At 42.7% G+C, this 24,979-nt stretch overlaps 1 protein-coding gene across 4 annotated transcripts in view; it reads left to right on the top strand.

Moving 5' to 3' along the window:
- Nucleotides 1-6,951: 6,951 nt before the first annotated feature.
- PIR (pirin) overlaps nt 6,952-24,979 on the top strand; it is a 92,576-nt gene continuing 74,548 nt past the window's right edge. The window contains exons 1-3 of one of the 4 annotated variants that reach the window (XM_070603746.1): nt 6,952-7,490; nt 8,985-9,115; nt 16,885-16,977. In XM_070603746.1, coding sequence (XP_070459847.1) covers nt 9,020-9,115; nt 16,885-16,977 — 189 coding nt within the window. In that variant the 5' untranslated portion in view covers nt 6,952-7,490; nt 8,985-9,019. Of the gene's footprint in view, nt 7,680-8,984; nt 9,116-16,884; nt 16,978-24,979 lie in introns of all 4 variants that reach the window. The other 3 variants (XM_070603744.1, XM_070603747.1, XM_070603745.1) reach the window with 3 other exon arrangements.

Below are 24,979 nucleotides of genomic sequence, written 5' to 3'. Positions count from 1 at the left end.
GCAAACTGCTATTTCGATTACATGATTTAATTTGCTCGAATTATAGGCTGTGTTGTCACCTCTACCCAGTGAGACCCTAGGAATTTTCTCTAAAGCTTGTTCATGCACGCCTTCAGCAGGTAACAAGCTTCTGTAAGGATGCAGCATGGGATAAACAAGCTTGTTCACTTGGGAGTAGTAGAGCTTAGATTTTTAGAATAAGAAAGAACATGACAGAATTTATTTTGAGTGTGTGTGAGAGAGAGAAAGAGAGCAAGAGAGGGAGGGAGAGAGAGAGACCTTCTGATTTCTCGCTGACCTCACTTTTTCTCTCACTTAAAAAAATTCATTTGACTCATGGCTTTAAACACCATCTATATGCTATGATTCCAAATTTCAGTTCCTCTCCCTTGAATTCCAGACTTGCATTCGACCGTCAACTTGTCCATCTATACTTGGAATATCTAATAGACATGTCGAACTTAACATGTCAAAGCTGACCTCTCGACTAACCCCTCAAACTAGCTTCTCCTACAGCCTTCCCCTTCTCAGCTAATAGCAACTCTATCCTTCCAGGCCAAAGAAGGCGGAATCATCCTTGAGGTTTACCCTCCCTTCACACCCAACATCCAATCCTTTGCAAAATATGGTTAGCTCTATCTTCAAAATATACCCCAATTTGGCCACTTTTCACCACCTCTACCGCTACCTACTGGTCTCTGTGCTACCATCCCTCACCTGGATATTCCTCTCGCTTCCTGACTGCTCTCCCTGACTGACTCTTGCCCCCTGCAGTCTATTCTCCACTGAGTAGCCAGAGTGAGTCTTTGAAATGTAAGTCAAATCTCACCACTCCTCCAGTCTGAACTCTCCAATGGTCCCCTCTTTTCTGGTCCCCTAGCATTGTCTTTAACATCACCCTATGATTCTTCTCCTTCATCTTGCCTCTCGTAAAACTGGCCTCCTTGCTACTCCTACAATATTCTGAGCACCATCTGCCCAAGGGCCTTTGCATTGGTGGTTTCCTCTGCTTGGCAAACTGTCCCAGATATCTCTCTGGTTCATTTCCTCACCTCCAGGCTCTGCTTCAAATGGTGTCTTCCTAAGCCCTACCCGGACCACCCTGTTTAATACTACAAGCCTCACTTCACCCAGCACTCCCAATCTCCTACTCTACATTTTCTTTTTTCCATAGCACATATCACCTTACAACCTACTATATAATTTACTTATTTATTACCATTAGTATCTGTCTTTCCTCACTAAAGAGCAAGCCCACAAGGGTTCCAACAGCTACTCTCTGCAGCTTGAGCTTTTCCCATGGGTGTGTCTTCGTTTGGGTGTTACTCCGTCACCTCCTGTGCTCACTCCTTCCGGTGTTAAAATAATCTGCTTGGAGGTTGGGACCTGATGTGAATAGTTTACATTTATTGGAATTGAAGATTAATGCGTCACCTCTCCTAAGGATGCTTGCATTTTAAACCTCAGATCCAATCGTGGAATAGCCTTGCTCCTTATGAAAAGAGATGGGTGAGTTGGAGGTGGAGGTGGACACCAAAAGGTTTGTTGTTGTGTTTTGTTACCAGCGTTCCAGACACCTATGAAATTTTTGCATAGATGTTGGCATTTTATCAATTTTACTCCCATTTTTCAGTGGAAGTAAGGATTTGGGGTGTAGATGGGGTTGGCACCTGCTTTTGTAAGGAAAGTGTATTGGAACACGGCCATGACCATTCGTTAGGTATTGTGTGTGGCTCCTTTAGTTTTATAACAGCAGAGGTGAGTAGTTGCCACAGAGACTGTATGCCTGCAAAGTCTCAAATATTTACTATCTGGCCTTCACAGAAAAAATTTGCCAACTCACGCTCTAGAAGAATCCTGCCAGCTGTGGAAGTGACCTAGTCGCTTGGAATTCAGTTCTACAGCTCAAGGCAACAGACATTGACTGAATGGTACTGTGTACGAGGTGCCAGAGTTGAAAGTGAAGAAAGTAGGCAAAGGGGATATCTTTAGGGAACTCTTCCAGCCACGATTCCCTCTTTGATTCAAAATTATTTTTCACAAAATTTTATCATGAAAACTTTCAAAATACAGAAAAGTTAAAAGAACTTTACAGTGAGCGCCCATATACCACCATCTAGAATCTACAATTCCATTTTACTATATTTACTTTGTCATATATCTATCCACTTATCCATCTCTCTATCCATCAATCCACGTTATTGGTATTATTACTACCACTGCCAATATTATTATTTTTTAGTGCATTCAGAGGAAGTTGCAAACATCAGTACAATTCATTTGTAAACACCTCAGTATACATAACATTAAGTAGAGCTTAATTCAAGTTAGCCTTTTATTTTAACTCCAATACTGTGATCTTGAAAGCAGCCTTCATTTGCCAGAAGACACAACCTTATAAAAACTGAAAACCGAGAAAGGTTATCAGGGTAACTGAGGTATGTATCAGGGGAATCATTCACCTAAATTTCCCCATTTCCCTGGTTCAAAGATGGATCGGTCTTTCAGGGCCAAGAGCTTTTTGCTTGTGGTGAATTCTAAGAAAGTTCTGAGGCTCAAAAGAGAGGGTCATAAGCTGTTCTTTTCTGACATGCTGCCAAAAACCCATGGGAAAGTCAGAGAGGAACACATTTATGAGTTTCATGCAACGGTTGACCACATGTAGCTTCTGGGTCAGAACCCTGGTCGACGGAACAGACCGACTATGTGCAGACTGCTCGCATGAGGGTGGAAATGCAAGTCATGTACACCCATCTTTTCTGAATATATTTGGATGTCCTCAATCATCAGCACATTAATGGCCTTCATAAACTAATGTTTACAAAATAATCAGTCCCTGACTTAGAGCCAACTGATTTCACTCCAAGTGAGTCTGAATCCCTAAAATGGAATATTCCAGAGATATTTGTCATTTTAATGAACAGAAGCTACAGTGCTCTGGGAGGCAAATTACCAAAACCTTACCAATCTGAAAGAAAGAATTTTTGAGATGACTGCTTTCAGGAGAGAAAAAAATTATAAATGATGAAATGTATAAGATGTCCATGTACTTCTATCAAATATATCCTTAAGCAGAAGGTTGATAAGTCATGCAGAAGAAGAAAATAAAATTTTTGAGGAAAAAAGGAAAAAAAGGTCAACTAAAATCTGTTGATAATGGGGGTGTCTTTACAGACAAGAATGGTGTTCTTTGGAATCTTTTGGGGAAGGCTTTCTTCATTGTCATATCAGCATGGAGTTTTCTTTGTTTCCCTGGATTCCAAGGGCCATTGATGGTGTATCTACATGCTCACATATCCAGCTGCCTGGTCGACATCTCCATCTGGGTGGCAAATGACATTGTGAAATGTGTTCAAAGCCCCATGTACAGGGTCACATTTCTCATCTCAAAAGTGGGCCCTGTTATAATGAAACAGTACATGTCCCATACTCCATTTGTAAAAATTCACCCCTCTCTCACCTTTGTTTTTCCTCATTTTAAGTCTTCTGGCTTTCCAGGCCTACTCTTTCTTTCCACAGAGGCCTGCAAGTAGAATTCCCTGCCTGCGCTGACAATGCACGCCCTTGGACTTAACTTCTACCCGTGACTGGCTTATCAAAGACAAGAAGGAAGGGAAATTCTCACTCTCGTTACAGTTTCGGAGCTGGAGGGGATGCTGAGTCCCAGAGGAAGCTTTGAAAAGGTGATAAGCTGAAAGCATCCCCAAGAGTATCCCAAATCCAGTACAGAAGTGGGTGAAATTGTACAGCGAAGCCATTCTCTCCTGTTTTCTTTTGTTAGGAAGCTGTCCTTGTAAATGCTACTTGTAACAGAGGAGCCTATGAGGACACCTGCACTCCAGAGCTTACTGCTATGGCCAGTTGGATGCAACATTCAATCTCTTAAGTCTAGTTTAATAATTGTTTATTTTGCTGGATGGCTGGTTGCCTTGGTAATAACATTTAAATGGATATATCTGCTTTCTGAAAGGGTAAATATTTGTGAGAGGTTTTCTTTAGCCCAGACAACTTTGAAAATCCACCTTGTCTTTCCTCTCACATAAAAGCATATTTTCCAGTTATCTATTATCACAAAACAAACCACCTGAAAACTGAATGGCTTAAAACAACCACTTCTATTTGCTCACAATTCTGTGGGTCCAGAAGTTGGGAAGGACGCAGTGGGGCGTTCATGTCTTATCCAGGTGGCGTCGGCTGGGGCAGCTGGGCCTGGAGGATCCTCTTCCACGGCGGCTTCTTTGTCTACATGTCTGGCGTCTCAGTGTTCTTGGCCTCTGTCTCTTTCCTCACACGGCATTTCTACCTCTCCTTCATGTGGCGTGGGCTTCTCCCAGAATGGTGGTCTTAGAGTCATCACTCTTTTTACACCACAGCTGGCATCTAAGAGGCAGGAAGCAGAAGCCGCCAGGCCATTTCAGAGCCACTCCCAGAATTGGCATAGTGTCACTTCCACTGTATTGCATTGGTCAAAGCAGCCACAAGCCCTGCCTAGACTCAAGAGGAACAGAAGTAAACTCCACTTGTGATGAGGGGAGTGTCAAGGTTGCATTGTAGAAGAACACATGTGTGATGGCAGATACTGTTGGAGTCATCTTAGGAAAATAGAATCTTCCAAAGGATGGCAAACAATGATTGGTGAACAATGTGTAGTTATGATGAGTGCCATGTCAAACTTCTCAGCCACACTTGAGGGGACAGACAGGGAAGGTTTCCCAGAGGGAATGACATGGAATCTGAAAGCTGAAAGATGAATGGGGATAAGCCAGATCAAGGAGAGAGAAATAAACTTCCAGACAGAGTCATAGCAAGCCAACAAGAGGAAGAACACACATTCCACGGTCTAAAAGAAGTTCAGCAGGGTGGAAAGAGGCGGTGCCTGCGTGTGTGTGTGTGTGTATTTGTCCTTGAGCAAGTGTCAGCGTGTTGAGGGTGAGGCCGAGTTGAAGATATCACAGAACTTTCTTGAGGACAGTGAAAGTGTTGGGCAGTTATTCCATTTCCCTGCAACTTGGAAAATGGCTTTGCCAGTAGTAAGCCTGAAGGCAGGAAGAGTGGGGTGGCTATCAGAGAAGATGGAGGGTGGCAGTCAAAAAGGGAAGGATTGGATATAGTTAACAGATATTAGCAGAATCCGCAGGATTTCACGGTGGAAGAGGGATGGGGATAGCCTGAGTTCCAGGCTCAGGCAATTGGCTAAATGTTGAAATTTTTGGTATGGAACGTAGAACCATTTACTCAGGACTGGAAAGTGCCAGGCAGAGAGACCATGCTTCTTTTTATTTGGAGACAGTTGCAGAAGTAAGTATGGTGATGATAAGCAACAATATTTATTTCATGCCACTTTTAATGTTCATGTGCATTGTCTCATTTAGCCTTGAATCATCTAAGTAAGGTGACGAGGGGGGAAGTGAGCCCCACTGACACATAAGGAATCCAGGGGAAAGTCCTTGTTCCTTGACTAATCTGTTCTTTTAAAGATTGGCACCTGAGCTAACATCTGTTGCCAATCTTCTTTTTTTTCCTTCTTCTTCTCTCCTAAAGCTCCCTAGTACATAGTTGTATATTCTAGTTGTAAGTCCCTCTGGTTGTGGCATGTGAGATGCCACCTCAGCATGGCTTGATGAGCGGTGCTAGGTCTGCGCCCAGGATCCCAACCGGTGAAACCCTGGGCCGCTGAAGTGGAGCACAGGAACTTAACCACTCGGCCATGGGGCGGCCCCTAACCTGTTCTTTTAGAGCAGGGGGTCTGTAAATTGGCCTGCAGCCAAGTTTGACCCACTATCCAGTTTTTACAGCTTGTGAGGTTTTTAGATTTTTCAGTAGTTGAAATTAAAAAATCAAAAGACTATTTCATGACAAGTGAAAATTAAATGAATTCAAATGTCAGTATGCATAATTAAAGTTTTATTGAAACACAGCCATGCCCACTGATTTACATGTTGTCTATGGCTGTTTTTTTGCTACAAAGGCCAAATGGAGCAGTCGCCACAGAGGACACATGTGGCCGCAAAGTCAAAAATATTTACTATCTGGCCCTTTACAGACAAAGTTTGCCAACCCCTGTTTTAGAGGTGTCACTTTCCGTCCTTTCTCAAAACCACGCAGTGAGCTTTCTGGGTTTAGAGGACAGAAGCCCACAGCCATGCCTGTACCTCCTGGTTAAAGATCCTGGCAATGAACTAGATGCTCTCACTGGCTTCTGCGACTCCACAGGTCCCTGGGAAAACGCTCCAACGCCTGTCCACTGCATTCCAACATCCAAGCACTTCACGAATTTTCTCCCCACTAGAGTGCGCCTTTTCTCTAGGCAGGAACAAAAATGTCTTGGCTCCCTCACTCCCCCCACCCCATTCTAAGTGGCAAACTGCAGGCAACTTATGTAACAAACAATTGTTTAGTTCTTTAATTCTCAATACAATCCTAGAGGTTGGTACTACAGATCTTCCTCGATTTATGTTGATGGGGGTTTTGGCCTGATAAACCCATGAAAAGTTGAATATCCCAAGTCAAAAACGCACTTAGGACACCCAACCCGTAGAACATCATAGCCTAGCCTAGCCTCCCATAAACGTGCTCAGAATACTTACATTAGTCTACAGTTGGGCGAAATCATCTAACATAAAGCTGTTTTATAATAAAGTGTTCACTATCTCACGTTATTGATCGAATACTGTACTGAGAGTGACAAAGTGGTTGTAAGTATAGCGGTTGTTTACCCTCGTGATCCTGAGGCTGACCGGGAGCTGCAGCTCACTGCCACTGTCCAGCATCACCCGAGAGTATGGTACCACATGTTGCTAGCCCAGGAAAAGATCAAAGTTCCAAGTATGGTTTCTACTGAGTGTGTATTGCTTTCCCACCATCCTAAAGTTGAAAAACAAGGAGTCGAATCATCGTTAAGTTGGGGCCCTCTATATTGTCACCGTCCCCATTTTACAGTGTTGGAACCACAGGCAGAGGGGCGGCGCCACCCGTCCAAGGTCACGCAGCTAACAAGTGATGGAGGGAGGATTCGAACCTATGCAGCCAAGCTCCACGGGATGCGTGACAAGCAGGTTCTGGTTAAAGGCAGGTTTCTTAGGAGGGCGAGTTGAGACCTTCGCTCCGATCAGAGCACCCGCCGGGCCTACACACATCTCCCAGGGCCCACGGCGCCCCACAAAAGCCTGCCCGGGTGCACATCCCTCCCATCTCTCCCGGGCGGGAGGGGCGTAGGGGCCAAAGGGCAGCAGAGCAGGCTGGAGAGGCGGAGGGCGGAGCGAGAGGATCCGCATGGCGGCGTGTAAATAAAGGCGTGTCGCCCCCGCCCACGGCCCCGAGGCCGGTCGCTTCCCGCCTCCTGCCTCCCTGTGGCCGCGACCGCGAAGCGCTGAGTCACGGTGAGGCTGCTGGACCGGCGCCCTCCCCCACCACCCTCCCTGCGTCCCCCACCGCCGCACGGGCTCCAGCTGCCGTCCCGCGCTTGTCACAGGCCACCCTGTCCCCGCCGTGTGAGTACCGGGCGCCCGCGGGGGTGGGCTGGGGGGTGCTGGCTATCAGTAAGCAGCACCTCGCCTTCCCCAACCCCTTTAGACTCCTAGGGGAGTCTCCTAGGGAGATGACAAGAGATGCTTAAATAGTACTCTGAAAGTTAGTGAAAGTGGTAAACGGCTTTTCCTTCTGCAAAGCGCTGCGACCTGGTAAGTACCTCATCAGTTGTTCACGTGCATAGAATTTAATTGTAGGAGTCTGGAAGGACCCAGAAATAGTCCACATGGGGTAATATCCATTCTAGTTGCTTGTCTGTAGGTGATGACAGTTCTGTATGCCTCTGAGAATCAAGCTCATATCTGTGCCCCACAGTCCAGCACCTAGGAGGTATTGATTGATTGCCTGCTCCTGGGAGGGCACATTTTAGAATGGGCCTTGATGACTGGAGGGCACTGGCAAGTAGAGTGCTCTGAATAAGGCGGCTAACATTCTTAGAGCACTGAATACACCCCTTTGAGGTAGGCAGTCTGATTATCCCTGTATTACAGGTGGAAAAACTGAGAGGCTTAGTGATTGGCCTCAGGTCACACAGCTGATATGTGGTGAGACTGGGATGCAAACCCAGGCTGTCAGGCTCCAGAGTCTATGCTTCTTGCTAAAGCATTTCTCTTGGTTTGAGTAGGAATCTATGAAGGAACGGATTCTATTTAGCTTGAAGAAGAGCTTTGGGGACTGGGGGTACTGTCTGCAAGCATCTGAAGTGGGAAAGGGATTGGTTATACTTGTTCCATGACATCCCATTGAGTAAAACTTAGGCTCACGAGGAGGAAACCCTTTGCAGTAATAAACCCGGGGTATAGATTGTCCTGAAATAATGGGGTGCATTGTCAAGGGCGCCTCCTCCATGAGTTCCCTGTGCTCTCGAAGACTTCATGAGAAAGCTCAAAGATTTCTTGCCACTAAAATTGGCCCACAACTTCAGGGATAAATGGGTCTTAGAATTGGTTGACCATCAAAGATCCCTTTTAATTGCCAGGATCTTCAGCATGTTCTGGTGAGAGTCGCAGACCTCTTGGTTTTTGTCCATGTTCCCAGTGTCGCCACATAAATCTCTGCTGTCAGCCTCACCGGTAGCACCTACCTCATGGGGCAGCGTGGGGTTGGGGGAAGGCTGAGGGATTTCAATGAGGTAAAACAGATAAAGTGCTCATTAGAGGTTCTTAGTAAGTGCCCAACAGAGCTGTTACTAGACCTTGGAAAAGATGGCTGCAGGATCACTTGAGAGAGCAATTGTAAATAATCACTAGGCCTGGGAATCTAGAAAGTACCCATATACATTCACCATCATCATTATTGTTTTATATCACCAAACGCAGTAAGCAATCAATAAGTTGTGGCTGTTAATATTTTGGGCAGGTCTGAATTTAATATCCTTTATCTTGTAGTCCTTAGATGGGCCCTCCTTTAAGAGTTCTCTCTTTGTTGTCCCTCCTTTTGCCCTCCATCCTCTGCAGCTCAGCAGCAGAGCACTTTCTTTTTAGCCTTCAACATGGCGTCCTCCAAGAAGGTTACCCTCTCAGTGCTCAGCCGGGAGCAGTCGGAAGGGGTTGGAGCGCGTGTCCGCAGAAGCATTGGCAGACCCGAGGTACTCTGGTTGGGTGGCTGTTTCATGCTTTTTTGCAGAAGGGACTGATGGGACACTGAGGATAAACTTGGGAAGAGAGGGCCTGGGATGATCATGAGCTGCCCTGTGGGGCCATACTCGAAACTTAGCAGTTGGGGTCCCCCTCGGACCAGGACCAGGCCCAGCCCAGGGCGGGTTTTTATAAAGTGGATTCAGAGGTCCTGGGGGGAAGGTGTGCCTGAAGTATCTCTGCCCCTCTCTGCACACCCACGTCCTATCCTGGGTTCATCTGCCAGCCTCAGCGTGCACATCACCAAACCATGCGCACAGGTCACAGCACTAGGAGTAACTCTGCGTCCCCATTCCAGATTCCCAGGAGAGAGAATCTGATTGGCTCAGCTTGGGTCAGGTCTCTACCCTTGGCCAGTCAGCCATTACCGGGGATTTTGGTTCATAGAGAGACTGCTGAGACCCAACTCAGTGGACTTTTTGTGGTGATGAGGGAAGGCGGGGGCATCTCTCAGAGAAGGCTCTTGTAGTCACGTAAATGTCTTTCAACGTTAGAGAGAAGTTTTATTTGAAAACTACGGGAGTCATGGGACTTGCGGAAAAGGAAATCTTACATTCCCAGAAAGGTGTCTAATGGTGGTTATCGTCCAAGTAATACAGCACCCAGCACCATACCAGATTCCAAAAAAATAATTTTTTTATTGAGGTATGATTGACATATAACATTACATTAGTTTCAGGTGTACAACATGACGATTCAATATTTGTATCTGTTGGGAAACAATCAGCACAATAAGTCTCGTTAACGTCCATTGCCATACATAGTTACAGAATTTTTTTTGTGTGATGAGAACTTTTAAGATTTACTCTCTTAGCAGCTTTCAAATATGCAATACAGTATTGTTAACTATAGTCACAATACTGTGCATTACATCTCCAGGACTTATTTAGTAACTGGAAGTTTGTACCTTTTCAGCACTGTCACCCATTTTGCTCACCCCCAGTCCCCCTGCCTCTGGTAACCACCAATCTGTTCTCTGTATCTACGAGCTTGTGTGTGTGTGTGTGTGTGTGTTTAGACTCTACATGTAAGTGAAATCATACTATATTTGTCTTTCTCTGTCTGACCTATTTCACTTAGCATAACGCCCTCAAGGTCCATCCATGTTGTTGCAAATGGCAAGATTTCATTCCTATTTATGGCTGAATAATATTCCATTGTGTGTATATATATACACCACACTTTCTTTATCCGTTCATCCATCGATGGACACTTAGGGTGTTTCTGTGTCTTGGCTATCGTAAATAATGCTGCAGTGAACATGGGGTGCAAATAGCTCTTCAAGTTAGTGTTTTCATTTTCTTTTCTTTTTTTTTTTAAGGGAAAGATGTGGTGCTGCTCTTTTTTTTTTTCTTTTTAAAGATTGGCACCTGAGCTACCATCTGTTGCCAGTCTTCTTTTTATTTTCTTCTCCCCAAAGCCCCCCAGTACATAGTTTTATGCTCTAGTTGCCGGTCCTTCTGGCTCTGCTGTGTGGGATGCCGCCTCAGCATGGCCTGATGATTGGTGCCATGTCCGCACCCAGGATCCGAACCAGCGAAACCGTGGGCTGCCCAAGCCTCTGCTCAGCCATGGGGTGGCCCCTGTGTTTTCATTTTCATTGGACAAATACCCAGAAATGGGATTGCTGGATCACATGGTAGTTCTATTTTTAATTTTTTTTTTTATTGAGGTCACATTGGTTTATAACATTATATAAATTTTACGTATGCATCATTATATTTTGGCTTGTGTTCTATTTTTAATTTGTCAGGAACTGCCGTACTGTTTTCCATAGTAGCTGCACCAATTTACGTTCCCATCAACAGTGCATGAGGGTTCCCTTTTCCCCACATCCTTGCCAACACCTGTTGTTTCTTGTCTTTTTGAGAATGGCCTTTCTACCAGGTGTGAGGTGCTAACTTATTGTGGTTTTGATTTGCATTTCCCTGAAGATTAGTGATGTTGAGCATCTTCCAAAAATATTTTTGAATAAATGAAGAAGTATATTAGGGAAATGTATTCTTTTTGAAAAGTGAGGCTGGTTTGTTCCTCTTCTTAAAATCTGCTCTGATATTCTCAAAATCTTTCCCCCATTAGCTTTCTATTCACTTGTGAATGTCTTTTGAGGTCCATCACACATTGTTTTCCAAAGGGACACGTGCAAACAGCATTATTCTAGGGACTAAATGCACAGTGGATGTTGGGGGGGTGCAGATGGATGTTGTATCATCTTCTACTAGGCCACATCACTAAGAGAACAATTGTAAGGAATTCGGACACCCATCAGTAAACACATTATTTTATGTTGAGGATAGCTAATACTTTAATTACTCCATCTGTCAGGAACACATCTGCTGAGGGTTTCTTAATTTTTTTGTCTTGTGAACCTCTTTGGCAATCTGATGAAACCTATCAGTTCCTCCTCAGAATAATATTTTTTAAATACATAAAATACATAGGATTACAAAGGAAAGCTTTTATATTGAAATATGGTTAACAAAATATTACAAAGCAAATTTGTAGCCTAGTAATTTTACAATAAGTCCCGAGACTTGGTGGCAGTTCTCATAACTACCTAATTTCCAAGCTGTGAGGAGCACAGTGTACCCACAATAATGGTAATGTGGTATGAACACAGCTTTAATTTCTGTTGGTGACAGAGCCACAGGTCCTGGTAATTTACTGTGGTTCTTGAACTACATTTGTAATTGAAGGAATTGTTCGGTTTCATTCTGGAGATGGACAGTGGAGACTGTTGCACAGGAATGTGAATGTCCTTAATGCCACTGAACTGTATACTTAGAAATGTTTAAAATGGTAAATTTTGTGTTATGTGTATTTTACTACCAAAAAAAATCCAGAAGAAAAAAATTTCCAGTTAGAGGTTAGTGAAAATAAAGAAGTAATTTTTTTTGCCATCCAAGTTTACAACTCCTCTGAATTCTATCCATGGTGCCCAGTTAAGAATCCCTGGCTGAAAACCTGTGCTTTAAAGACCCCCACATTCTCCTAATTCAGAGGGTCTCCCATGTCCTGGGTCTGCCTCTACCCTAAGGAAAAGAAAATGGACAGGAATCAGTCCCATGCCATCGCCCTGGTTTAATCACTATTAAGACAGAGGCTGTTTCCTTTTGTGTGCATGTAGTTGTATATTTTACATCATGGGGATTATACAGAATAAACAATATTGTGTCCTTAGTTTTTCATTTAACGTGGTAGCATATAACTTCCCCTGTTGTTATAAATTCTTCATAAACATCATTTAAATGGCTATGACATATCTCAGTGTGTGGGCATACCATTATTCTCTTAGTCATGACTCCACTTTTGATCATTTAGATTGTTACCATATTTTTTAGCACTCCACACACTACCAACTTTTCAGAAAGGTAGACCCCTAACCTTCCAATCAGCAGAGAAGGAAAGCACCAATCTATATTTAAGGCCCTTACTTTTCAAACTTTTTGCACCAAGGCTTTGTCTCTGAAGAAACATCTCACCAACCTTGAAGCCCAAGCTGTTCTAGCATAGAGTTTACAACAGTGTTTAGTATTAGTGGCTATAAGTGACCTGTTCCCTATGACTGTATATGTGGAGGAATAGGAATTTACAATGCTCTCACTGAGCCTTTTGGTGATAAATGATAGAGAAGAGATGGAGTGGGGCTGGCTTATACCTTTCATTACAATTATATGTGATCCTGGCCAGCCAGGCTGCAATTTGAATGATTACATAGCTTGCTGTTAACGTGTAGTTCATCTGAGCTCCCAACAGAAGGGAAACCCACTACTCATCTGCATTTGCCTCTATGCCCTACTCCCCCTTCCACGAGATACTCCTTGGTGGAGTGTGGTTTTCTTTGGACCACTCATATCTCTTTATTTTTTTATTATGAAGAATTTCAAACATAGAAAACTAGAGAAAATAGTATAATGAATCTCCATGTCCCCAACATCCACAACGATCAATTCATAGGCAATCTCGTTTCCTCTATATCCCCATCCATTTCTCCCCTCAAAGTATTTTGAAGTGAATCATTTCATTTTATTTATAAATATTTCAGTTTGGGTCTCTAAAAGATAAGAACTTTTAAAAAATATTACAATCCCGTTATCACACTTAAAAATAATGAGTTCCTTAATATCATCAAATAACTTTGACAAGTCTTTGTCCTGATTGGTACAGCCTGTGTAGATGTGGCTTTCCATTCTCAGAGTCTGTAGACCTTAAGTCAAGGTAGAGGGGCCAGAGTCACAGCGCATTCAAGGCCGTATCGAGATCTCCATCCAGACTATGGGCTGGCAGTTTCCTTCTACCTTCTGGGCCTTACCTTTAGGCCCCAGTCTAGAGGCTGAGTAGGCCCAGGAGGTAGTCTGAGCTGTTGGCGTCTACCTTTGAAGGACCTCTCCCTTCTGCTGCTGCCATATTGTCTTGGTGTAGGCTGGCCTTTTGTTGAGTATTGAGAGGGTGGGGGTCTCCCCTGATTCTAGACGGCTGCCACAGGCATTATTGCCCTTGTGTCAGTTAAGATTAGGTTCAACTGTGTAAAGGAGAAAACATCCTCCAGAACCAAAGGTAAAGATTTGTGTTTCTCTTTTGAAAACCTAAAAGTAGGCGGTCCAGGGTGGACCTGGAGGCTCCACACCTGTCAGAGACCCATGCTCGTTCTATCTTAGGTCATCATTCTTAGTGTATCGCCTTATGGCCCAAGACAGCTGTTGGGGCAATAGCAAGGCCCCAAGGGCACAGAATGGAGGGAGAGGGGAAAGAAAAAGGATACATGCCAGCTTTCCATCCTCCTTTCGTAAGGGATTTCCCTGAAAGTCCCACCCAACAACTTCTACTTAAAACTTCTCCTTAGCCGGATTCAGTCACATAACCACACCTAGCTCCAGGGGAGGCTAGGGAGCTAACACAAGTACCACTTGGGATGTTTGTGGAGCACCTTCTACGTACACAGAGTTATTCTAGATTCGGTGGAGCATCATAAAAAAGGATAACATCAGCTCTATCCCTAAGGAACTGATGTTCCTGATGGCTGCTTCCAGTGCTTCCTGATTTAAATAAAATGCCAGGCTGCTGGAGCTTTATTAAGGGAGTGCCATAGGCTTGGGAGATGGTGGCCACAGGTTTTGACTGGCCTTCTCTAAAGATCAAAAGAAATGGCTTGGAAGCTGCCACCTGAATTTGGCAGCTAAAGGATTTGGAACTGTTTGAAGGAAAGGAAGTTCTCGTAAGGTTCAATAACTTTGGAGGATCACCAGTTTAATATGGAGAGAGAGAAAGATGTGGATGAGTTGGGGACCAAATCAAAACATTTTAGAAAATCCAAGTTCTCATATAAATCAGATCTTGTCTACAGATAACGTTGTTTACCAACGTTGAATACCTGCCAAATGTTTGGAGAAAATTAGCAACTTTGACAAGAGCTAATACCTAGCCTGCAAATAACACTTTGGGACCATAGTCTAATGCAAGATACTCTTGCTTGTTGGAGGAAGAGTGTCTCTTACACTTGTCCCTCATCCCTTGGCTAGATAAACACTTCATCCCTCTGACCCTTGTCTCAACCAGCCCCCTGGCTTCTGCAGTCTTTTCGTTGTGCTGGCTTTCTTCCCATATGTGTCCATATGTCATGAATTGGTGACCAGAAGGTTTGAATGTGCCATCAATATATGACAAATAGTACTTTCCAGGCACATGAATAACTGCTCTCCTGTGGGTGGTGGATGGTGATGAGGGTAGGACTGGGAAGAGGGAATAAAGTGGGATTTATTTAAGAGCAGGACATATTTGCTCATATGAAACCTTTTGATACCAAGAAGCAATAAATATTTATCTCATCTTTACCTACATTTTAATACCATAGAATCACTATAATGTAGAATTAAAAAGCCATCTTAAAGCTCTAAACCGTTTGTTTTGCACATGGGGAAGTTGTGGCTCTGGGCTTTATAGGACCAGTGCAATACAAGAGATACCACCTATCTGTGTAGAACCTACAGTGCCTCAGGCGCTGGGTCAGGTGCTCTGCATTCATTGTTTCCAGTCCTTCAGGGTGTGTGTTATCCTGTGAGAAGAAAAAATATATAATAAGGTATGAGAATTTTCAGTCTCTCCTCCCAACCCCAGTTCCATTCCTGGGCTTTCACTGAGCTGAAATGGAGTTATGAGTGACAGAATAAAGTTGAAGAGATTCCAGATCTGATTTTCACTGAAAAGGGCGGAGAGTTACTGGTGGAAGAGAAGAGAGTAACTTCAGAAGGTCAGAGGAGAGAAGGAGAAAAGGAAAGAGCTGTCTCCAGGTGGTTCGAGGAGATTTGGAGTTAGAGGGAGAGAAGAGCGAAATACTGGAGACAGATATATATTGGAGAGGAATAAGGGGGATTTTAAACATATCTTTAAGTTGAAGCCCCCTTTGGCATTTTTGAGAGAAGTCAATACATACTTTGTTTTTCAGTTACTTTTTCATATTGGACTGGGTGAAACACTGAACTGGGATGGGCTACAAAGTGGCCCAGCTTTACCTGGGTCACAGTCCACATTTTAAAGTGAAGAGGCTGAGACTTGATTAGGTGAAATAACTTGAATAGCTTCTTGAATTTGTGTGTGTGTGCATGTGTGTGTGTATTTTTTTTCCCGTAGAAAGTGAAAATAAGAGAGTCAAAACCAGAGATAGAGGCAAAGAGAGGGTTTGGTTCTTTCGTTTCTAGCAATATGACAGAGTCCATACCCTGAAATAAACAAACAAATAAATAACTTAAAAAATTAATTGGCTGAGCTGACAGGAAGTTAGAAAAATTCTGAGAGTCCAAAAATGGTGAGAAAGAAAAAAGAAATAGAAAATCTGAATAGTTTCATAGCCATTAGGGTATTGAATAAGTATTTTAAAAATTTATCACAAAGACAACAGGTCCAGATGATTTCACAGACAAATTTACCAAGTATTTAAAGTACGGATAATTCCAGTAATGCACAAATTCTCCAGGAGATGCAGCTTGTCGTAAATCACTTTATGAAGCGGATGTCATGCCAGAGCGATCTTTCTAAATCTAATCATCTCAACCTTTGATTAAAACCCATCACCTTTACGATAAAATCCAAACTCCTTTGAGATTTGGCCGCTGTCCTCAGCCCCTGTCGCGTCATAATCCGTGTGCATCTTTTGCCCCGGTAGAGTAGTCTCCCCGCGGTTCTTCAAGCTTGCCACGCTGTCTCCCTGCTCTTTTACTTGGAATATGCTTCCTTCTCCTCCACCTCCTTTATTAACTCCTCCATGTACTTCAAGACCCAGCTCACGTGACACTTCTCTGGGAGAACCTGCCCTGGTCCCAGCCCACTCGTATGTGTTAAGTTGTCTTCCTCCAGAGCATTTATCAGCACAGTGCAATCATTGATTTCCGTGTCCCCCACGAGGATAGGATACGGACTGTATCTTGTTTGCACTTGACTATTTAGATCTTAGATGATCATGAAACGCTTGTCTGCTTTTTGCATGTCTTGTAAAATGTCAACTGTTTAGCTTAATCAATGAATCTGTGTGTGCATGTGTGTGTATGTGTGTGCACAAATCTATGTAGAAATAAGGAGTTCTTTCCTATAAGCAATTTTTATTGCAAAAAGTTGCTCATTAGCTATGTGTTTTCAGTGAGCTTTGCTAGAGCTGTTCATGAATATAGCCCCTAGAAGTGTGTCTTAAAAGGCTTGTCTAATCTGCTAAATTCTATTTTTATTTCAGTTAAAAAATCTGGATCCATTTTTACTGTTTGATGAATTTAAAGGTGGCAGACCAGGTGGATTTCCTGATCACCCACATCGAGGTTTTGAAACAGTAAGTAAAATAATTTGACTGCAAAAGAGTGTCTTTTACAACTTGCCTCTGTTCTTAAATGTAGTAATCACTTCTAATGGGAAATTCAAATTTAGAATCAATGAATAATAGGGAAAAATTAATTTATAAGTTCCTAGGTAGACTGGCTGTTACAGAATTGTAATATCTGTTTTACATGAAGTATGCTAAAATTGAAATATTTACTGTTTTTAATATTCTTTGAATTTATCTCACTGTAGACATTGCTATTTGAGCAGTTAATAAATAGCAAGAATTGGTTTCTTAAAATATTTATATAATTAAAATAATCTGTTGGAGTTAGAAGAAACAGTTTAAAATGTGATCTAAATAATTTTATATAGAAAACTTGCTTCTCTTCAAGAATATTCAGAAATGTTTAACCTCATGTAATATAATAATTTAAACCCCAAAACACAGTCCAAGAACATTATGAGTATTTAAACTCAGTTCTAAGGAATTATAGAATCAAGAGGCCGAAATATAACATGGTCTAAAAATTAGGATTTTAAGGACATACATATACCTTTAGAAATTTAACTATAAAATTTAGAGGTTCTGCTGAACACTTATCTTCAGTTTTAGTTAGTTACAGAAATAAAAATGTGCAGTATAGTATTGTGGCCCTTTCCGAGGTTCCCACTCTCCACACGTACATACATTCTGGGAAGAAACAGGGACAGTTACTTCCTAGTTACGAAGGTTGGCCATCTGCTCCGTGAGAAAAACCCGTCTTCTCGGAAAACAGACCAGGGCTTGTTAAAGGTGTAGTGTGTTTGTCACGCCAATCATTGAATGAGTAAATATTTATTGAAGGCCGGCGACATGCAGGTATTGGTGTCGGGCGATCTTTTGTATGTTAGGGTTTGTGTGTTGGGAAGTATGGGCAGAAGGCAGAGGGAGGGAGGCTAATGAAGAATGAGCTGTGACTCCTGCGTACCTCCAGTATGCAGTCTAGTTAAGGTGGTGAAAGATGGACAGGTAAAGAGTTAACCACTGCAGTGTAAAGGTAGCATAAACCAAGAAGCTTCTGGAAACAGTATGAAGGATCAAGGTAGTTGGAGTAGTCTCCCTTCCTCATTTAGCCATCTGCCTTCCCATTCTCTTCTCTGCTAACACTTTGGGGGCATTGTGCCTTGCTTCAGCAATAATGGAACCACTCCTTTCACCTTTCTCTACCCGTGCTGGATTCTGACCCGGTTCCCAAAACATGTCTCCCCGCTGTGCTCTTCTGCTTCTGGTATCAGGACATTCTCGCCACTCCATCCCACAGCTTCAGTTATCATTTTACTAAGCCGTCAAGGTCTTTTCAGATATCACTATCTCCATCAAGTTTTCCAGACAGTCCCAAGAGGATGCACTTTCTCCTTCGTTTGGTCCCCATAGCATTCTATTTTTACCAGTCTCATGCACGTTACACCTTTATGGTGGCGTTGATCATATTCTGTCTCGAATTAGAGTTAGGCATTGCCACAACCCCCGCTCCCATGGCCGAGAGGACTGTGGATTGCTTCAGCTGAGAGAATCCCACACGTCGCCATGTTCTCCAGGTGGAGGTACTCCATAACTGCTGGCTGAATTTAATTGGATAGTAAAAAGAGGTCGGTTTTCCTGAAGGCAATTAATATATTAAATAAAATAAGTGATGAAACACATTGCTTTCCCTTCCATCATGGAAAGGCAATTTAATTTCCTTTATAAACTACAATTTATAAATTGTAAGGTACTCAACTTTACTCTGTGAAGGAGTTCAGCTGTAGAATATTGGTATTTGGCTCTTTGAAGTAAGAATTTTCCTTAAAACTATAGTTATAATTACAGTCAATCCCCATTATTTGTGGATTCTGTATTTGTGGATTCACCTACTCACTAAAATTTCATTTTTAGCCCCAAATCATTACTTGTGGTGCTTGCGCCATCGTTCATGGGCATGTGCAGAGCAGCCCACCGTGCACATTCCCAGCTTAGGATGAACAAGGCCACGCTCTGCCTTCTTGTTCCAGCTGTCCTGCTGTAAACAACTATCCTTCTTGAGGTCTATTTAGTGCCACATTTTTCGCATTTTTGTGCTTTTTGTGGGTGATGTCACTGTTAAAAATGGCCCCCAAGCATAGTGCTGGAGTGCTGTCTGGTGTTCCTCAGTGCAAGGCTGTGAGGTGCCTCCTGGAGAAAATACGCATCAGATAAGCCTCCTTCAGGCGTCCTTACAGTGCTGCTGGCCAAGAGTTCACTGTTAATAAATCAATAATATATGTTAAATAAGGTGTCTTTAAACAGCAACAAACATAAGACAAGGTTATGTATCGATTGGTTGATGAAAATGTTGTGACCAGAGTCTCGCAAGGACCCAAAGCTGTATTTCCCCAGGAACAATGCTTCAATATTTGCTAATTCAGTGACATGGCAACTTTCTAGAACAGAACTGCTGCAGATAACTAGGATCGATTGTAGCAGTTTTCCCCAGGAGTGTAGGTCAGCCAAGGACTCGGCTCTCTTAATAGTGTGAACTTTACAAGTCTGCAATTTAAAACCGGGTCCACTTTTAGACTCTCATGACCTCCTTTCTGGAGCGTTTTCTACAGGCTTGTTATAAGTTTTAAAAATGCTAATTAGTATAGAGAACAAAGTTAGAATCACCTATGTTATCGTACCATCCAGAAATTGGTACTGTTATTGTTTTGATATATTTTCTTCCAGTGCTTTTTTTCTGGTATTATGATGCATGTGTTTTGTGCCTTTTTTTTTTTTTACTTAACATTATGTGGTTAGCATTTTCCAGATATTCTTCAAGAAACTAATCTTTCATGGCTTCATTAAGCATCTGCCATGAAGGTTCTACCAACTGACATTACCACAGCAATGTATGAGGGTGCCTGTTTTCCCTCAGCGTCACCAACACAATGTATTTACCCAACTTTTCTTTATCTTTGCCATTTGGGCAAGTGAAAAATAACGTCTCAGCGTAGTTTTAATTTTCATTTCTCTTATCTGAATGAAGTTGATTATCTTTTCTTTTTCTTTTCTTTTTTTTTTTGGTGAGGAAGATTCACTCTGAACTATCATCTTTTGCCAATCTTCCTCTTTTTTTTGCTTGAGGAAGACTGTTGCTGAGCCAACGTCTGTGCCAGTCTTCCTCTTTTTTTTTTTTTTGCTAGAGGAAAATTAGCCCTGAGCTAACATCTGTGCCAGTCTTCCTCTGTTTTGTATGTGGGACGCCACCACTGCATGGCTGATGAGTGATGTAGGTCTGCACCCAGGATCCCAACTAGTGAACCTGGGCTGCCAAAGCAGAATGTGCTGGACTTTAACAGCTACGCCACGGGGCCGGCCTCCATCTTTTCATTTTTAAACACTTGTTCACCATGCATATTTATATTCTTGGCCTATTTTTTTTCTGTTGGGTTACTGGTACTATTCTTACTGTTTTATAGAAGCTCTCTCTATATAAAGGAAATCAGGCCCTTTTCAGTGGTAGCAGTTGCAATAGTGTTAAGAGGGGTTAGGCTTGTTTTGCATGCTCCCGAAGGTAAACCTTTGGATACAAAGCATAGATACAAAGCAACAGAAGGAAGGACTTCTAACAATTCATTATGCAAGGATAGAATAGGCTCCCTGGATCAAAGTGATTTCCTGACTCCTGGAGAAATGCAAGCATGCACTGAATGTTCGCTTGATGGGTGTGTCATCAGGATCAGTGGTCCCTAAAGTAGGCTGTGTGTGTGAGACGAGTCAGTGCTGTGCAGGAATCAAATACTAGAGCTCCCATTCTTTAAAATAAAATTGAAATTATGCTGTACTAGCACATGAATATAAATAAATATACATATTTTGAGTGCATGCTTGCATTTTTTAAACTGATAGTGACACGTGATCAAAGAAATACGGAGAATATTATTCTAAAAATTCTTAGTGCCTCAAGGGTGAGCCGCGAGCCAGCAGTGGTATCACCTGGAGCCTGGGGCTCTGCCTCTGATGGACAGAATCAGAGTCTGCGTTTCAGCAACATCCTCAAGTGATTGATATGCGCATAAAAATTTGGGAAGTGCCTGTCTAGATGACCTTCCAAACTGGAAATACTATAATTCTATGAGATAAGAGTGAGAACCTGATTTTACTAAGTTAATTGCTGATTATTCTTCGGTTTGGCTAGCTATATATTTTCTGTTAAAAATTTGCCTGAAAATTGAGGAAGAAGGAATGCCCTAGAGAAGGAGGCACAGCTGGGGGTCACAAGACAAAGGGGAAAATGCACTCGGTATTTCCTGCCGGGAGTTTGGACTCTGGGAAGCATTGTTTTCAAAAGGCCTGAGTGGTAAAGCGTGGAATAATTTTGCAGTTACCTATTTCTGGTCAGGCCTGATATCTTGATTTGTTTAGGGCAGCTATAAATGATCAGAAACAAAGAACAATGTGGAAAATCCATGCCCTGCCAAAGTTTCGCTCGCAAAAGTTCACACACTTTTGATGAACCCTTCACGCACCCTGAGAAGAGACGTATTTTGTGCCTTTCAAAATCGTCCTTTAACTGATAGCCTCGGGGACTTCCGAGGTTTTAGCACTGAAAGTCCCTGTTCTGGGAACCCCTCAGTCCTGCAGAAACCAACATGGCTCATCCCTCCTGCTGAATTGAATTCAAGAACTGTGGAGTAAACCATCGCGCCTGCTTTGCAGGGAAGTTTTAGGATGGTCTTGTCAGTTATGTTGTTAGTTGGGCTTAGAAATGCTTTTCATGGTTTTTCCCTACATGCCTCAGCGGTCTTTGATTTTGTTCAGAACAAGCCCGCCCTGTTTCCAAGGGCGTGCCCATCAGAAAAGCCACACTCATATTTACTGGTTGGCAGCCAGCAGCGTTTGCATGCAGTGCCTGAACAATATCCTGGAGAGGAAGGGAAGGGTCGTGGTGATTCACACCTGGAACTTACAGCTGGACTCAAACCTCCCGGCTCCCCTCCCGGCTCCCACACAACCTGCTTTTTCCAGCTTGCTGTGCACTTTCAAAACCAAACCATACTGTTGTTGAATCAAGGCTGGAAAAAAAAGAAGAGCTTGATTAAATTCAAAATCTATTTTGCAAAGGAAACTAATACTCTAAGAAAACTAGGAAAGAAGGATACTTTCTCAACATTGTAAAGACTGTCTACTGCTCAGCTAACATCCTATGTCATATCTAACACTGAGATATTAGACATACTCCTGTTAACTTGAGAAAAAAGACAAGAATATCTACCAGCACCATTATGATTTAATGTGGTTCTGGAAGCTTTGAAGCTATTAATGAGAGTTACAGCTATTGGAAAGGAGGAGGAAAACCTATTTGTAGGTAATACGCGAATGAAAAAAAACCTCACAGTGGCCACATCCAGCTTTGGGTAGTGATGTGATTAGAGGAGGACTGAGGGCACAGGACTTGTCTTGAAGTTGTGCTTACAGGGCAAGCACGTGGATTTTAGCTTATACGGTTATTTGGAATGATTGGGGGGGTGAGGCTAACAGATTATAGGAAGGAAGCTTAAGCAACCCTCACCTCCAAGACACTGCTCGGCACCATCGTGCTGAGAATATCAACAAAAACTTCTTGGTTTGTAAATGGCTGGATATAAAATAACTGTGCAAAAATCACCTACATAAAAACAATAACCAGGGGCCGGCCCCATGGCCGAGTGGTTAAGTTCACGTGCTCTGCTTCAGCGGCCCATGGTTTTGCCAGTTCGGATCCTGGGCACAGACATGGCAGTGCTCATCAGGCCATGTTGAGGCGGCGTCCCACATGCCACAACTAGAAGGACCTGCAACTAAGATATACAACTATGTACTGGGGGGATTTGGGGAGATAAAGCAGAAAGAAAAAAAAAGATTGGCAACGGTCGTTAGCTCAGGTGCCAATCTTTAAAGAAAAAACCAAAAAAACCCCAATAACCAGATATAATGGGAGAAACATCCCATCCCTAATAGCAATAAGAACTCCAGTAAAATTCCAGAAGAAAAAGTTATTCCCCTTTAACCCAGTAATCCTACTTCTAGGAATCCAGTAATTTCCTGGAAAAAAACCCAAAGTAAGAACAAAGGTTTATTATACGAATGTTTATTCCAGTGCAATTTTAAAAAGTTGAAAACAAAGGAACAAAGTACGTATCCAAAATAATAAGGGAGTGGTTATATATCTGGAAATTATAGAAGGAAATTAATATGTATCTGGAAGATGGAATGTTTTGCAGTGTTTTTTATAAATGCAAATATGATTCCAGAAAATTTTCATTACCCTAAAAAGAAAGCCTGTACCCATTAGCAGGCACTCCCCATTCCTACTTCCCCCAGCCTCTGACAACCACACTTTCTGTCTCTATGGATCTGCTTCTTCTGAACATTTCATATAAAAAGAGTCATATGATATGTGGTCGTCTGTGTTTGGCTTCTGTCACTTAGCACCGTGTTTTCAAGGTTCATCCATGTTGTAGGATGTATTGGTACCTCGTTCCTTTTTATGGCTGAGTAATAGTCCATTGAGTAAACCACGTTCTGTTTATCCACTCATCTGCTGATGGACACTTGGGTTGTTTCCACTTACACCTTGATTCTCTGGTTGCCTAGATGATCTCTGAAAGGACACCCAAGAAACCGGAAATGGACCTCCCAGGGAAGGTTCCTCAGTGATGAGGGAGGGTGGGAAAGAGTTAACTTTCACGCTAACCCTCTTTTTCTCTTTGTACCTTTAGAATTGTGAACTATGTATATTGATTAATTATTTAAAATATTGATATTTTCAAAATTCCCTCTTCACACACCATATTTGAAGATAAACAGTGTTCTCCTAGTTGGCGAAGCTCCCAATGCTCACTTGCTCTCCAGAAGTCTTGCTGAGGGCTTTGACTTGGGTCTGCCCCCTCCACATGAAATCAGCCTGGTCTGTGTTCTGTTCCAGTCAACCAGATAAGCTAATAATATATGCCAGCGCTAATGGGGAGGATGACCTAGGGGCAGCTCCCTCTAAGAAATATCTGTGTACCATTGGAGGTTCCCGTGAAATTTAAAAGAGTGCTTCAATTTAAAAGCATAACTTTCTCCTCTTCAACATGTTTCCTGGCTGAAAGGAAGTTAAAATTGTGTGTGTGTGTGTGTACACGTGTGAGTTTAGAAGTGGGGATAGAGGACGTATAGTTTGCAAGAAGGTTGGAAAATGATTAAGGAAGAATGAAAGAGGTCCGGTTGAAGAAGCTTCACATTCTGAGGGAGAAGCTAGCACTCATAACAGAAAGTCTGGCAGGGTTTCTTGGAAAATCTGGCCATTAAGTTAGAAATGACTTTCTGGACAGTGTGGGAAAAGATAGAGGGCTGAGTCTGGGGATATAGTAGAAATGGTGAGTAGCTTAGTCAGACTTAATAACTGGATGTGTGTAGGGGTGGGCTCTAAAGCTGTAGGTTGGGCCATTATTGGGGAAAGCCTTCAAGGCGGAACTCAGTCCCTGGTGATGAATGAATGGTCAGTATTTTACATCCTGAAACTCTCAATTTAAGTCAATCATGTTAAATTAGAACCATCTTTATCTGAAAGTCCAGCTTTTAGACTTTGTATATCAGTATTTCTCAACTGGGGGTAATTTTGCCCACACGGGATCTTGTGGCAATTTCTGGAGACATTTCTGGTTATCCCAACTGGGGCTGCTACTGCCATCTAGTGAGTAGAGGCCAGGAATGCTGCTGAGCAGCCTACAGTGCACAGGACAGCGGCACAGCAAAGAATTAAACCCTAGTCTGTGTTAACAAGCATAGGTCACGTGAGGGAAACTAGCAGTTTCACTGAAATATTCTTCAAAAGTAGGCCAAATGAATTCTCCACAACGTGCCCCATCTGCCCCACTCCCACCCTCTTACGGTCGTAAACAGAAACCATTCATGTCTGAGAGACTCCATTCCTAGAGTTCTTAAGTAGACAAATTGAGGGGGGTGGGTAATGAAGTCCTTAAACCAGTCATTAAACATTCTTTTA

This window comes from Equus przewalskii, chromosome X (genome assembly GCF_037783145.1).
Source record: "Equus przewalskii isolate Varuska chromosome X, EquPr2, whole genome shotgun sequence".
Taxonomy (NCBI): Eukaryota; Metazoa; Chordata; class Mammalia; order Perissodactyla; family Equidae; genus Equus; species Equus przewalskii.
The sequence above is the reverse complement of the archived record's forward strand: the minus strand, read 5'-3'. Positions and strand labels throughout refer to the sequence as shown.